This window comes from Python bivittatus, unplaced genomic scaffold, assembly GCF_059951505.1.
Source record: "Python bivittatus isolate LINGU-HERP-01145 unplaced genomic scaffold, Pbiv_v1 ctg000980_np1212, whole genome shotgun sequence".
Lineage (NCBI taxonomy): Eukaryota > Metazoa > Chordata > Lepidosauria > Squamata > Pythonidae > Python > Python bivittatus.
The window spans coordinates 41,451,569-41,466,386 of record NW_028277125.1 but is presented as its reverse complement, the minus strand read 5'-3'; the positions used below and the strand labels follow the sequence as shown (position 1 = coordinate 41,466,386).

General features: G+C 37.2%; 1 protein-coding gene across 2 annotated transcripts in view; it reads right to left on the bottom strand.

The window, feature by feature from the left end:
* The window catches only part of MYO7B (myosin VIIB), a 70,197-nt gene that overhangs the window by 43,008 nt on the left and 12,371 nt on the right, over nt 1–14,818 (bottom strand). For both annotated transcript variants that reach the window (XM_015890415.3, XM_025175375.2), the window contains exons 10-17: nt 13,779–13,855; nt 13,430–13,549; nt 11,455–11,597; nt 9,143–9,353; nt 8,151–8,286; nt 6,070–6,233; nt 1,625–1,762; nt 370–522 (exon numbers count right to left, since the gene is read on the bottom strand). In XM_015890415.3, the coding sequence (XP_015745901.1) occupies nt 370–522; nt 1,625–1,762; nt 6,070–6,233; nt 8,151–8,286; nt 9,143–9,353; nt 11,455–11,597; nt 13,430–13,549; nt 13,779–13,855 (1,142 nt within the window). The remainder of the gene's footprint in view (nt 1–369; nt 523–1,624; nt 1,763–6,069; nt 6,234–8,150; nt 8,287–9,142; nt 9,354–11,454; nt 11,598–13,429; nt 13,550–13,778; nt 13,856–14,818) is intronic.

Below are 14,818 nucleotides of genomic sequence, written 5' to 3'. Positions count from 1 at the left end.
TCTAATTTTTCATTATTCTAACTTTATCTGCAATCTTTTCTAACATGCTGATTGAAGAAGCCTTGTTAATTCACATATTAATTGTTAAATTATCTAAGGTTTTCCAATGTTAGGAATTACTATTTTTCCTATACATTACAGATTTATGTTATTCAGTTACTTCATAATGTTTAATAATTACTGTTTAACAAAAATAAAATAAACTGCTAGGATAACTAAGAATATTTATAGAATTTACTATGGATACTGATGCTGCACTTGTAATAAATGCTTTAAGAACAGATTTTAGAACAGATCAACACGCTTTATTATCAAAATAAAAAAATAATCTAAAACAATAAGCAATCTTTGTAGTATATAAGAGGATACCTGTTCTCCAGCTGACACTGGCTGTAGGACTCTGTATCTGTGAAAGAAATCTGCAAAACTATAGCGAATTGGATAGCCAGCTTTCCTAATCCGGATGGTTTCCATCATGCCAGAGTAGCGCAGCTGTCGGATACAGAGTTCTCTATCAAATTGCTGAAAGTAAGAGAAACGCCAAATTTACCACAGAAGCATCCTGGGCATGAACATTACAAAAGCGTATTCCTCTTTAATGGATGAAACCCAGAGTTGACTTAATGAAAGATATGATTTTGGGTTGTTGTTGTTTTTTTAGTCATATTTTCAGGTAGGTCTATGTATAGGTAAACCACCTGAGAAACTGAGGATGAAGCACAGCTCTGAAATAAAGCTTCCTTTGCATCAAATTTGACTTCTGATGATTTTATCAATTCATCCGTGTTATTTTCTTGGCAGCAATATGGCAGTAGTTCATTGCTGCCATTTTTCCACCCCCCAGTCTGGCCTATAGCCCTGCTGTTGGTAGTCTCCCCTCTGAGTATTAACCAAGTCTTTTTGAGATCAGCCAACCTCAGCTAGATGCTGCCACTTATGAAGGCACTACAAGTACTCATCAAAAGTAAAGGAAAATGAAGTAAAGTCAATTGTTTCCCCTGTCTGGAAACTTCTAAAAAATTTGACTGCTCCTTTGAAAATAATTTACAATTTGTATGAAGAGCCCAGTGAAAACAAGAAAAGGGAGGTTTTCAGCATTGCTTTTCTTCTGGACACGGTACATTTGACGATGCTATCATATCCAACTTAAACTAACCAAGAAAGCTCCAAGTTCAGAATAAACTTATTAAAATTTTACTTACTTCAATTTGCAATTTTTATGATACATATTTTCATGTGGTAATATCCTTTATATGAGAAAAAATTAATAGTGGAATATATTCTACTAATGATTAGGCTAAAACAGTGTTCTTCAAACTTGGCAACTTTAAGATGTGTAGACTTCAATTCCCAGAATTCCCCAGCCAGCATGCTGGGGAATTCTGGGAGTTGAAGTCCACACATCTTAAAGTTGCCAAGTTTGAAAAATACTGGACTAAAAGAAGTTGTTACAAGACACCTTCTGGTTGTTTTTGGTGCACAGACTAACATGGCTACCTCTTCTGGAAACTGTTAAACACCTAAGAAGTACATGATAAAGCAATTACATAATTCCTACAACATGAATTAGTTTTCCCCCAGAAACCACAGGACATGACATATGAGGAGTATAATGAAAGCTTACCATAGGTTTCTTTTGGTCATTGGGTTTGAGGCAGCGGATAAAATAAGGCTGACAGCTACTCAGGATTTTCATCAACTGCTCCAAAGACTGCTTGAACTGCCCCCCTAGTGTAGGCAAGCGTTTGGCAGAATCTGATCCCTGAGGAGAGTAAGTACAGAAATGGCATAAATGTCAAATTAGCACCAGCAAACAATTTACAGCAACGCTGTGTATTCTTGAGAGAGAAAAAAAATGGGACCTAGGTGGTTGAATGCAGATATACAGAGCTATTCTCCACATATTTACTTTGCAAGTTTAAAAAACCAATAGCTCACGTTTTGCTCAGTATTGAAAGGAGCTCAGAATGAACCTGATATACATGCATGTAAGAAAGCTTTTTTCTGCCTTTCATGAAACAACATTTCCACGTAATGTGTTCTAGATGCTTTGCTAGTGAATACAGCTTTAGGGCTGCCCTATTTCTTTCTTTGCTTTTGTTTCTTACAAGCTTGATGTTTGTCCACTATATCTCACAGCGAATGCCATGTAATTGATCAAAGGAGAAAGGAGCAGCACAAATTTCAGCTTTGCAGTATACAGCTTTGCAGATTACTGGATCTTACCAATAATTCTGCAATCTTACAATTTTCCTTGAACAAATGCCCTCCCAAAACCATAAAGCAAATTAGGTGACAGGTAAATTGAACCTGAATACGCACACTGCAGAAGCTAGTTTAACGGAGTTTTGCAAAAATAATTCTCTATTTATCGTCTGTGTCTGTTTCAAGTAACATAAACAAAGACTCTATATATGCAGATCACTGAATGTATAACATATAATGTTATACATTATGTGTGTGTGTGTACACACACACACACATATGGATCATATTTGGAAAATTAAGGAGGGTAGAGGTGCTAACAAGATATGGTCTGGGGAACAGTCAGAATATAATATCAGTGTTAGGAAGAGACTCAGTAGTCTAACTTATGTAAAAGAGAAGAGAGAAGTAAACCCGTATTATGAAAAGCAACTGGAAAAAAAAATCCTAAAATTTCAAAGTTGAAAAAAATCCAAGTGGTTTGTAGAATAAACTGTCATGATAGGGAAAGATATAACAAAAGTCTTGAACAACTTGCAAGCCAGAAAGGACAAAGGAAGGTATCTTAATAAGAAAAAGAAACTATGTATCTTTTTAAGAAGAACAAAAAATCTCATGTGAATTTATACTACAGTGACCATATGCCCTTTATTATAAAGGACAGTCCTTTATTTCAGAAAGCTGTTCTTCAGATTTATTTAATTTAATTATCTATTTGCTTGGTTTTGCTCTTGAATTAATTAATTAATTAATTCAATTTATATAGCCAGCCATCTCACATTTGTGACTCTGGTCAGCTTACAAATAATGCCAAAAACACAAAATAAAACAACCATACAAACAGTACAAAACTTTAAAACCATTAAACCATGCTATACATTCATCAGGAGAGCACAATAATTCATGAACAGTACAACCATTTAATGGGCTCTACACCACTCTCTGATCCCCAGGCCAGATGGCATTTTCCTTTGTAAAGCAAAGTTATAAACATAAACAATTAACTTGTTTTTATCCTTATGAACCTCTTTCACATTTGCCCCCTTTTCAGGTTTGCCCCCTTTATTTTTTCCGCGAAAATATGGTCACTGTAATTTACACCTAAGATTGGAATATTCAAACAGGCATTCATGGAAGAAATCTGGAAGAGCAAATGAGATTAAAGGAACGTGGCAAGGCTATACTGAAACTCTTTATGGGTGTGATTATAGAGTAACAGAAATATTTGAAGAGACAGGATACATTCAGGAAATGACTTCACTAGACAGAGAAGTATGACTGGCAATAGATGAGTTGTCAAACAGGAAAGCACAAAGTACGAAGAAAATAGCACTACATTGTTTAAAGCTGCAGGAGAAGAGGCAACTAAATTACTAAGAGAGCCTACAAATATGGAGCAAGGTTGCTTAAAGATTGGAAAAGTTTGGTTTATACACCTATACTGAATATACGAAATGCAAGAGAATACACTAAGTACCAAACCATTGAACTTATTATTCACACAGGCAAGGCTTTGTTTTAAGATGGTACAAAGAAAAGAGCCATACACAAATAAAGAAATGCCGAATGAATAAGCAGCCTTCAGGAAAGGCAGAGGGACATACGCTCTGATATAAAATTAGACCAATATTGGAGAGATCAAGAGAATGTATTTGTTTGCTTCATTGCCTACATCAAAGCCTTTGTGTAGATCATACTGGAATGTGAAGGCTATTGGAAGCTTTTTTTCTGAGGAATCTTTACTATGAAAAAGCTACTGTAAGGACTGAATTTGGAGAATCAGAGTGATTCACAAAAGGGAATGGAGTGAGACAAGGATGTATATTGTCCCCATATTGATTTGATTATATTGTGGCAGGGTTGAAAGAGATCGCAGCTGGAATTAAAATTGCAGTCAAAACATTGAGATATGCAGATGACATCACTTTGTTAGCTGAAAATAAGAAGCAAGCAAGTAAAAGTGGAAAGTGAAAAATCTGAGTTAATGTTAAATATTTAGAAGATAATCTTAACCTGCGAATTTAGTGAACTCACAACTGACAGTGGAGAAGTGAAGGTGATAGATAGTGTTTTCTTGGGCCCAGAAAATGGATGGTGTGATGGAAAGTAAATACAGGATTTATACCAGGAACAAAGGCAATGGCAAAATTAGACAATATCATGAAGTATAAGGATATTTCAAAGATCAGAATATTTAAAGCATGGTAATGTACAGCCATGAAGTTTGGACACTAAGAAAAAACAGAAGAAAGACACCTTTAAATTGTGGATTTGGAGTACCACGGACTACGAGTACCAATATTGCAAGAAAAACAATGAGTCCTGGACTTAAGTTTTAATTTACTTTGAGGTGATATTTAACAAACAGAAACTCATATACTTTGGATATGTGATATGAACAGTTGCTGGATTAGAAAAGTAACTAAGTTAGGAAAGAAAGAAATAAAAAGGAGAAAGTGTATTCGTTTATTCCATTTGTCAGCAAGAATCATATGACAATCCAAATCTAAGGAAGATAAATACATGAGAAGGTGCTGCAGAAAGATAAATATTATTTCTCCCTGAATTTTGTGAAATATAAAATACTATGTTATTACATCATCTTACAAGAGGCATCTGTCAGCCCCACTATGTAGACCAAACCAAAGAAATCAACTCCACACGAAGACTAAAACTATTTTTATTAATTTTGGCTATAGTAATAGTGTCTTGCAAGTCTGATGGTACTTTACTCCCCCAGCCCCCTTAAACTCATATAAATTAGGAATATGTCTTTTGTGCATGCTTCCTTCTTGTTTTGCACTTAAGCCATGTTTTCCTTCTTATAGCTTCGGAAATGGATCTGGCCTATCTCTGTCAAGAGATTCTTATTCTCTACAGAATGACAGAAAAGGATTTCATAATAGCCAAGATAAGCAAACTGTACAAATCTGCAGCTCTACAATGGGAATGGCCACAATCCCATGCATCCTATGTCCCAAAGTGTCACCAACGCTAATATTCCTTTCTCACATGTTTTCCTTACCCAGGATGTCTTCGAGCTACGGAGAGATACAGAGTTTGCTGCCTGATGTCCAATAAAAGGTGAACTATATTGAAAAACTAGGGGAGTTAGAGGATGTTTCCCTACAGGACCTTCTAGGAAAAGAAGGGAGTCCATGTCTCTACCAGCAGGTTCCTGTTTACCTGCTTGGCTCTGTGAGAAGAAAATGATCCAGAAGAAAGGGATGACTGGTAACACACTTTAAAGTACATTTCAACCAGAAATATGAGAAATGCAAAAATCTGATCCTGGAAGGGAGATCAACATCTGTTTTGTTTGTTTTTTTTACCTGCTTCTGGTAGGTGGAGGTATGAGAGCACAGGGGATTTCTCAAGGAGCAGAGGCAGTGGGACACAATATGTTTGGGTCTATTTTTGTTTCTAATTATTCTAGGTTGTTCCTGTTTGTCCCAGAATGATTTTTTTTTGGTGTTTCCTAGGTATATACATGAATAAGATAAGAAGTGAGGAAAGTCACGCACACCGGTATTCTGAAAGGAAGGGGGAGAGGATACTTTGGATGAAACTTTGGGTGAAAAGCTGAAGGGAAACCTACCTGGTGTTCAGGTAGAACAAGGAAAAACTGATTGTGTAATCCTTCTTTTCCCTTTTTCCCACTTGCCCTCATTTGCTGGAGCCTAGGGATAGTGTTGGAGACTCAGCACGTGGGTACTGTCATCCTATCATCTGAAAGGTTTGCTTTGGGAACCAGAGACCTTAACTTATGCCCTGAATAGGAGTTGGCTTAAATCTGATACATAAGTCCATCAGAATTTACTAAGAAAGTGGGAGTAGAAAGTGTCTTCCATTCATAAGTCTAACCTTCAAGGAATCCTTTCCAAGACGCTTAATGGTCCCATGGCCAAAAGACAGCACATGCATGCCTGTGTCCACCTGAAAGATCTCTTTGAGGAATTTGTTTTCAGATGAATGAACAAGTTGCATTATGTCTGAACTAAGCATGTCACGATTTTTCTCAAGGAAACCTGTGGGGAAGAAATACAATAAGGTGTATTCTTTCCATTTGATGTTAATTGCATTTTCATGTTTAGTTTATTAGGTCAAGGCTTTTCCTCACATAAATAGCTAGTTTTCACCACTCTATTTAAACCGATTCTCTGCAGTTAAAAGAGTTTTAGGGCTCTTTCTCATGGGCAGGTTGGAAATGCTAGTTATTAGTCACTGATAGCAGAAAAGAAAAGTCTACTAACATAAGTTGTGTTGCCCATCCCCTCACCAACACATATTCTGCCACAGTAACAAGCCTTGCAAATGGTTCTGCCCTCACTTATTGTGGACCAAGTTGAGGGAAAAAATTGATGGATTCCCCTGGCTTTGTTTCCACTCTCACCAAATATCTGTCAATGAAAAAACAACCACCAATCACTCTCCCTAACATGGGATGCGGCAGGTGAGTTTGACCACCCATCATGTAACAATCTACTAATAGCAGGTGGGGGAGGAGGGGTACAGGGTGAAGTGGCACGGAGTGCTCTTAATGTTCTTGTTCTGACCAGCCTCTATTCCACACCTGTTACCTGACAAATTCCCAGATGAGACTGAACCATAATGTAAACATTGATCGAGTACCTTTCAATGTCAAGGCCAAAAAGAGAGCAAATTTCCACTCAATCAAAAGGACAGGAGAAAAAGGCCAAAAATGTAAATCATGGGACTGAGACATTCATACATACATACATATGTGGAAAGACTTTGATTTCTGTGTACTGCAGAAAGCAGATTTTCCATCTCTATATGGCTTCTTTCTGAACTACAATAAAGAAGCTTATCTAACCATATGATGTCTGTCAGCTTCTGCCATAAGCAGGTTCCTAAATATGGAGTTAAGCGTCTGGAGAGTCGAGATTTATTGTTGTGTCTGGCATGAAGCCTCATAGCATCTCATGCTGCCAAAACCTGAGCAGAGCAGCCAAAATGGCCCCTGCCTTCCCCCCCACACCAAGGAAGATATAAGTAACTCTGGTGCATTGCACAAAAAGAGGGTCTAGAAACTGCAGTTGTATGAGATACTTGCATGATTAATACAAGCAATAAAACCAGGAAGAAGTACAACTACCCAAAACCCCTTTGAGCTGAAGCTCCTGTAAAACAAGAGAAGCAGCAACACGCAGCTGGCATAAAATCAGCTCTTCTTTCTAGCTTAAATCAATTTTCTGTGCAACACAGAGACTGGCACTCTTTTTAAAGGTTTTTAATGTTTTAATGTTTTTAATGTTTTTAAGAAGCCTGCATATGACCTGACAAGCACTACAGAAAGTGCCAGGCATGCACTACACAGGCAGATGGAATGCAGGTAACCAGTCTGTTCTGCATCCCAAGCCACACCAGCACTGAAAGACAACAGCCAGCAATCAGAAGGAAGAGAAATGCCCACAGCAGCCTCAAGAGGCCAATAGAAGCTAGGCAGATTCTGCAACCTGCCCTCATCAACAACCAGATATTCAGTGAAATAAGCCAGATCCTATTTGCAGATAAAGTTACGGAGGGCAGAGGGAAAACCTATTTTAAAACCAGAACAGTTAAGGGCAATTTTGCGCTCTTTCTGATATGGGCTGGTGATGAGACAAAGGAAATGTCATGAGGACACGGCAGAAAAAAGAGGTTGCTGGGGCATGGGAGCAAGTGAGGAACAGCCCTGAGTTTCTTGCATTTGCTAGAACATCTAGCCATCATTGTGCCAAAATAACAATACTCAGATCAGGTTTACAACACTTTAACAATTGCTTGATAATGCTATGAAGATGCTCTAAGTCATTAGTGGGCAAGTGACTTAAGTAATAATGAATAAAACTGTTTATAGTCGGATCATCACTCTATTGGTATTGATCCTGGAACAAAAAAAGTAGAATCTCTTAACCAATGGAAGAATAACTGAAACTTACCTTTTGATTGATAATAAACAGCACCAGCAAAATGGTTAATACCAAAAACTGTGTCATGGACATTCCTTGGAGGAATGTAGATTTTGCTTCTGCCATGGTGCAAGTTGATTTTGTTTAGCATAGTAGTGTCTGTCCCCTGGGAACATTCAAATACAACGTGAGTTGAAGCAAAATGAATTCGGCCTGTTTGTACTAATGTGCAAAAAATGAGCAAATCCAATAATAACAAACTTGTGATAAAAGTAACAAGGGCCAAATCTGATCTATAACGAGGTGCGGTGGGTTCAAAAGGAAAGTATCATCTCTTTTATTAATTATGGTGACGGAAAATTCATTCCTCACTCCTGAGCAAATACATGCAGCCATAGACTTGGTCCTACTCACACCTGAACACTCTGCTAATTATGGATGAGCTGGAAGATTCCAGCCAGAGCTACCTAAAAAGATTCCCTACAACCTGGCAAATTGCTCCAGTTGTTTAAAGCAAGTAATCAAGCTGCAGAGTGTAGAGTTCAAAATTGCTAGGCTTATAGGTCAGGCATATATGAAAAGACATTTTTTTCCAAATGCCAAAAAAAAAGAAGAGGACTGGACTGATTCTGATTTTGGTGAGAAAAGATCTGTTTTGTCCTAAGGGAAATTTGACTATAGTATAGTACAAATGTATGTCACTCTTCTATGGCACGAAGGTGGGAAGAAAGAACAGAATCTAGAAACAAAGTTAAAAGTAGTCAAATTAAAATAAAAGATTGCTTTGTTTAGAACAAGCCACTATTTAGAACACAAAAGGAAGATGGGATGACAGTTTTACTTCTCTTTCAGAATTTTGAAAAGCAGATGACTTCTGTTCTATTGGTAGCCTATGAAAATGAAAAATATATAACTATACACAAAATAATCAGTATTTTCATTAAAATATAGGCTATTTGCTATAACACCCAACAATCAGTAGTTTTACTCCCTGCAGAAGCCTAAAGAAAAATGACACTTACTTTAGGAAATCTGCTTTCCTCATCAATGAGTGAAACAATGTTCATGGGTTTCAATACGATTACTTCCAAAGTGGTACAGTTATCCTTGAAGTCAATATGGTTCCAGGTGATTTGCTCAGCTAAGTATTCCTCCTGCTCCAGTTTGAAGATGTGGACTACAAAGAATTGCTGGAGATGCTCATTGGCAAAGTTGATGCAAAACTGCTCAAAACTGCAGGGACAGTTTTTATTGAAATATGTTTTAAATGCCCTCCCCCCCCAAGAAATTAAAAAACAACTAAATAAATAAATAGAAATATAACATGCCAGGGGTCCTCCAAAAAAGCTATGATATCAGTGATACACAGTAACAACTGATATTGCATGAATTAAATTATAATAAATAATAGCATAATATATACTGTGTATTTCACAACTGCTCCATTTGTAAGTTTGACTCTTGGACAATACTAGATATCAATGAGTACTAATATTGCTATGATGGCCAGTAATTCAGACTTCCACAATCTGATATCATCCAGATGTTTTGGCTCTCAATTCCTTTTACTTCTGGCCAGCAACCATTGGTTAAAATTGGACTACCAGATCTAGGCTGCAAAACTCTGGATGATAGCTGAAGGCTCTAGATCAACCTTTCTCAAACTTGGCAACTTTAAGATGTGTGAACTTCAACTCCCAGAATTCTCCAGCCAGCCATGTTGCCAAGTTTGAGAAACACTGCTCTAGATGGCAGCAGAAAGGAAAAGTTTTCTGTATCTCTTTGCTCCCATCTAATGGTTGTTAAAGAGGTTTGCAGCCCAGGTCTGGAAACCTTTGCTTGATATTTCTCTTGTAAGACTAATTAGCCAGTTCTAAACGTAACCCGATCTAGATAGTTGCAGTATTTTAACATGCCATTTGCTATAAAGAAGGGATGATGATGATGATGATGATGATGATGATGATGATGATGATGATGGTTGGTCACACAATCAGCCATATGTTTAGGGTTTTAGGATTTGGCATTTTTATCCACCTATCAAGTCCTTCCCAAGGACCTGGGATAGGCAGATGTTGTTTGAGGTATCTATCGTTGTAGGATGTATCATCGTAGGTTGTTAAAGGTATTGTCATAGGATGCAAGCTGTTCCAAGTAAAGTTGCCTTTTGCAATTGACTGGTGTTGATTCTGTCAATGCCGATGGTCTTCAAGTGGTACTCCAGATGTTTTGGGTGTGCACCTAAGGCGCCTATTACTATTGCTACTGTCTTTGCTTTCTTTTGCCACAGTCGTTCTATTTCTATTTGCAGATCTTTGTATTTTGTGATTTTTCTCTAGTTCTTTCCCTTCTGTTCTGCTGACTCCAGGTATTGCAATGTCTACTATCCAGACTTTTTTGTCTTTCTTATCAACAGTTGTTAAGTCTGGGGTATTATGTGGCAGGTGCTTGTCTGTTTGAATTCTAAAGTCCCAGAGCACTTTAGCTTCATTTTCTACTACTTTGTCTGTTTTGTGGTTCCAACAAGAAGTAGTATTTCTTGCAGATATTTCAATGCAGCATTGTTTTATTTTATTATTTATTTATTAAATTTATATGCTGCCCATCTCCCCCAGAAGGTGACTACTTTGTCGTTGTCGTCATCATCATCATCATCACATTAGCATGTGCTTGTCCAATGGGAATACACAGGGTATACCAAAAGCCAGGCCCCCTAGGCCAATTATAATATGTTTTACTAATTTTTTTTTCAAAGAAAATATTACTGTACTGTACTTAGTAATGTTCAAAGGTCATGTGTCAAAAACAAGTAAGGAAGTGTTTAGAAGAAAATGACAACCAATTTGAACATTGAATGTAATTTATATAATAAATTATCTATTGGGCCTAACTTTTGGTACACCCTGTATATTTCAGTGTGATGCATATACAATAACCTGTCATCTCTGAGTGAAATTAATTGTCATCACAAATTAATTAATCATCAATACTAATATCAGAACCCAATTATGACTGAAAGTATGTTCAGATTGGTCTTTTATTCAGACTAAATGTCCAGAATGAACAGAAAGGTGAGTTATAAAGTAAGGTAAGTAAGTAAATACACAAAAGCTCTATCTGATTTATGTAATTTTATGGAAAATAACAGAAATGCATTCTATTAGACACCTCTTATTTATAACCTTCTGGGTTCCCCATGGCTTTATCCATTTTTTCCTACTACAAAGAATCTATTTAGTGCTACCAATTATGTTTTTTTGGTCAATAGCATTAAAAATCAATCCTGAAATGCTATTTCCTTAAAATTTCTCGAAGAAATAAAACTGGAATATACCTGTTAGTGTTAAAGTTTTCAAAGCCAAATATGTCCAGTAGCCCAATGGACTTGCACATATTTTCCTCATCTGGAGAAGGAGGACTGCAAATTGCCGCATTGATCTTATTCACTATCCAGATGAAGAGGAGCCCATAGATCCCCTAGGGGTTGGAAAAGGAATAAAGGAAAGTTAGGTTTTTTTCACAACATTTATTAAAATATACATTCATAAACTCAACACACAGAGGTTAAAAATGTATTACACAGTTATACAATAAAAGCCCATTCATGCCTGCACTAGACACACCTGGAGAAGCAATCAGGTCCAGAAACTTCTAATTGTCATAGCAATGGTACAAAATTTGACTACAGTTCTGGAGACTGGCCATTTAGTAGGTAGCACATGATTACCATATGAGAGCAGTCTAAAAAGGTTGTAATTAGAGGCAACATTAACTCTGTTCTCCAAAAATGGCAAATAAGACAGTTCAGAAGCATGAGTACTATCCTCTCAGTTACTAAAGTCTGAGCAAATACACAAATGCTCTTGGTAGGCAATACCATTGTATATACCCAATAGCACCACTGAGGTACTGCTCAATGTGGTAGCTTTGGTTGTTATTGATCTTCCAAATATGGGTGTGGTGAATATACCACCCTGCTTGGTGAATACAAGCTCCTTGGTTTTCATGTGGTTGATTTCTAGCATTTCACATTGGCAGTAGGATGCTGACGCATGAAGGTTGTGTCATAGCTCTACTTACAATATTACAGCATTACCAGCATATAGCAGAATAGAGATTGGTTTACGTGCCTGAGGAGGATGAAATTCAGCTTTCCTAAGGGCCTGAACAATATTATTGATGTAAAAATTGAATAACAGAGAGAGCAGGATACATCCCTGTTTAATTCCCTTAGAAGTTGGAATAGGGTCAGTCAATTTTCCACTATTTGATCTGCATTGCAGTCCCTTCATGCAATATCATACAGGTAGTTCTCTCTTAACAACGGTAATTGAGACCAGCAACTCCATCACTAAGCAATGTGGTCATAAAGTCCAACATCATGTGACTGTGCCAACTTATGATGGCAGTTGTGGCAGTTCCAGTTGCTGCTGTTAAGTGAATCCCACAGAGTCATTAAGCAAAACATCATATGATCATGATTTGCAACCTCCTGCCAGCTTCCCCATTGACTTTGCTTGTCGGAAGCTGGCAGTGAAAGTCGCAAATGGCAATCACGTGACTGCGGGGACACTGAAATGGCCGCTATTACAAGGACTGGTCAGAAGTCTCATTCAGCACCATCATAACTTTGAACAGTTGCTGAACTAGTGGTTGTTAAGTGAGGACTACCTATAAGTAGTTACAAAAGCCAGCAAACAATGGAGGAAGCTGCTAGCCACAATCTCTCATGAGGGATTAAATCAAATGCTGCTTTCAGCTCTATGAAAGTAGCATAAACAGCACCTCCAGGAGGCATAGTATACATCACAAAGAGGTGGATGGGTGTGATACATTGATCAGAGTTAGATTTTATGCAGTAAATAGTTCCACTAACATCAAGATAATGTTACACCTCAAAGGACAGAAGTAGTGGCTAAGCAGAGACAACTGAATCTCTTTCCTCTGGTCTACATAGCTCTGAAGCACAAGGCTATTTGAGACACATGTTTTTTAACAATTCAAACAGAAATATAGGAATCACTGACATGATGACACTAAAAGTCTTGAAGATCCTTGAATATTAATTAATTGGTAACATAGTAAGCTTTTATGGACCATAATCTATTTCATCACATGGAGGTTAATATAAGAGCAGCACTGTTCCCTTGTGTTCACACAACATTTTGGGGGTCAGTGATTGGGTGGAAGAACCCTCGACTAACAGGGGTGCCTTCTGGAAACAAAATATCTTGGGTTTCTATTCTTAAGCTTTGAAAACAAACATATCCTCAGAGAAACATAACTGACAAAACAGTGCTGGTCTCTACCTTGACAAAGGCATCTCTCATATCAGCTGCTTGAGCCACGCTTAGGGGCATAGAAACACTTTCCCCTCGGATGATGATGGAATGGTTTGTAAGGCTCTTTTGGAGTTCTCCAGAATTCACCTGTAGGAATTGATATTGCACTGGACAATTTTATATAACCATATGAGATTTATCAAGGAAGAATATAGCTGTATCTAATGAACCAATAGAGAAATGTATTAATAAGAAGCAGAAACAATACCATCTCTCAGTCTTGCTGCATGAGATTTGTTTGCATGAATAAACTAGGGAGGGACTATTCTAAATTCCCTGGAGTAAATGTAATAAATATAATAAATAAAGCCAATACCTCCAGTAGTTTGGTTGCAGTGGAAAAATGTACAGAATCAAGAATATGAGAGCAGTCCAAATTGTCATGCACCACACCTAATTATAGAAAAATAATAGTAACTATTATAAAATAAAAAATGCAGCATTTGTTTTATTTCATTCAGGAGGCAGTTGTTTGGCTAATGTAAAGAACATAAAAACAAAAATGTTAGTTTCTGTAAAACATTATAGTGTTCTCCTATTCAATAATATTACACATTATCCTGAACTGAAACTAGAAGTTATTCTTATGTTGTTCTTTGAATATAAAATTAAAATATTTAAATAGGGGTGTTAGTTAAACAATGGCAAACATTATGACACAGGGAATCCTTTCAAAAAAAATTCTTATCTTCTCTCAATCACTGTTTACTTTTAAAGTGAAGGGAAGAAATCCCCACCCAAGAAGCTCACATATTAAAGAGTTAAAGGAAAAAGCTAAATCTGATCTGTCAGTCAAATTGAATTTTTCAATCTATGTCATGGGCAGAGACAATTCAAGCCCAGGAAAACCAAAAGCTAAAAAGCCAATGAGGAAGCTGAAAGATTTCCCTCCACAGGTGAGCTTTTAAAAGGAGGGCGGGCAGCTCCATGTTCTTGTATTTCATAGAAAGAAGGGCTTCTTTACCCAGATGGGCTCCAGACAAGTAAGCAAAGAAACCCAGTCTGGAAGAGGATTGGAGAACCAGGAAAAATGTAGTAATTGGAACAGTGAAAATAGATGCAGACCAGGATTTTTTATTTGTTTTATGGAATGATCTGAGCTGTTGGTAGTTAGATTCTCTTGTTTCTGTGTGTGATCCTGGCTGGGGAAGCAACCAGCTGAGAGAAACCATATCAAATTGGCTATTTAGGGTATTTCTTTTCCTTTATCCCTTTGTCCCTACCCATGATGTACATAATAAAAGCTTGATTTTCTTTACTGAATCAGCACTCTCATTTTGAAAGGGCTTTGGTTTCTTCCTGCTCAGCTAAGCTACTGAGGAGAAGTCAGAAGAGATGTATCACTTTCTTCCCCAC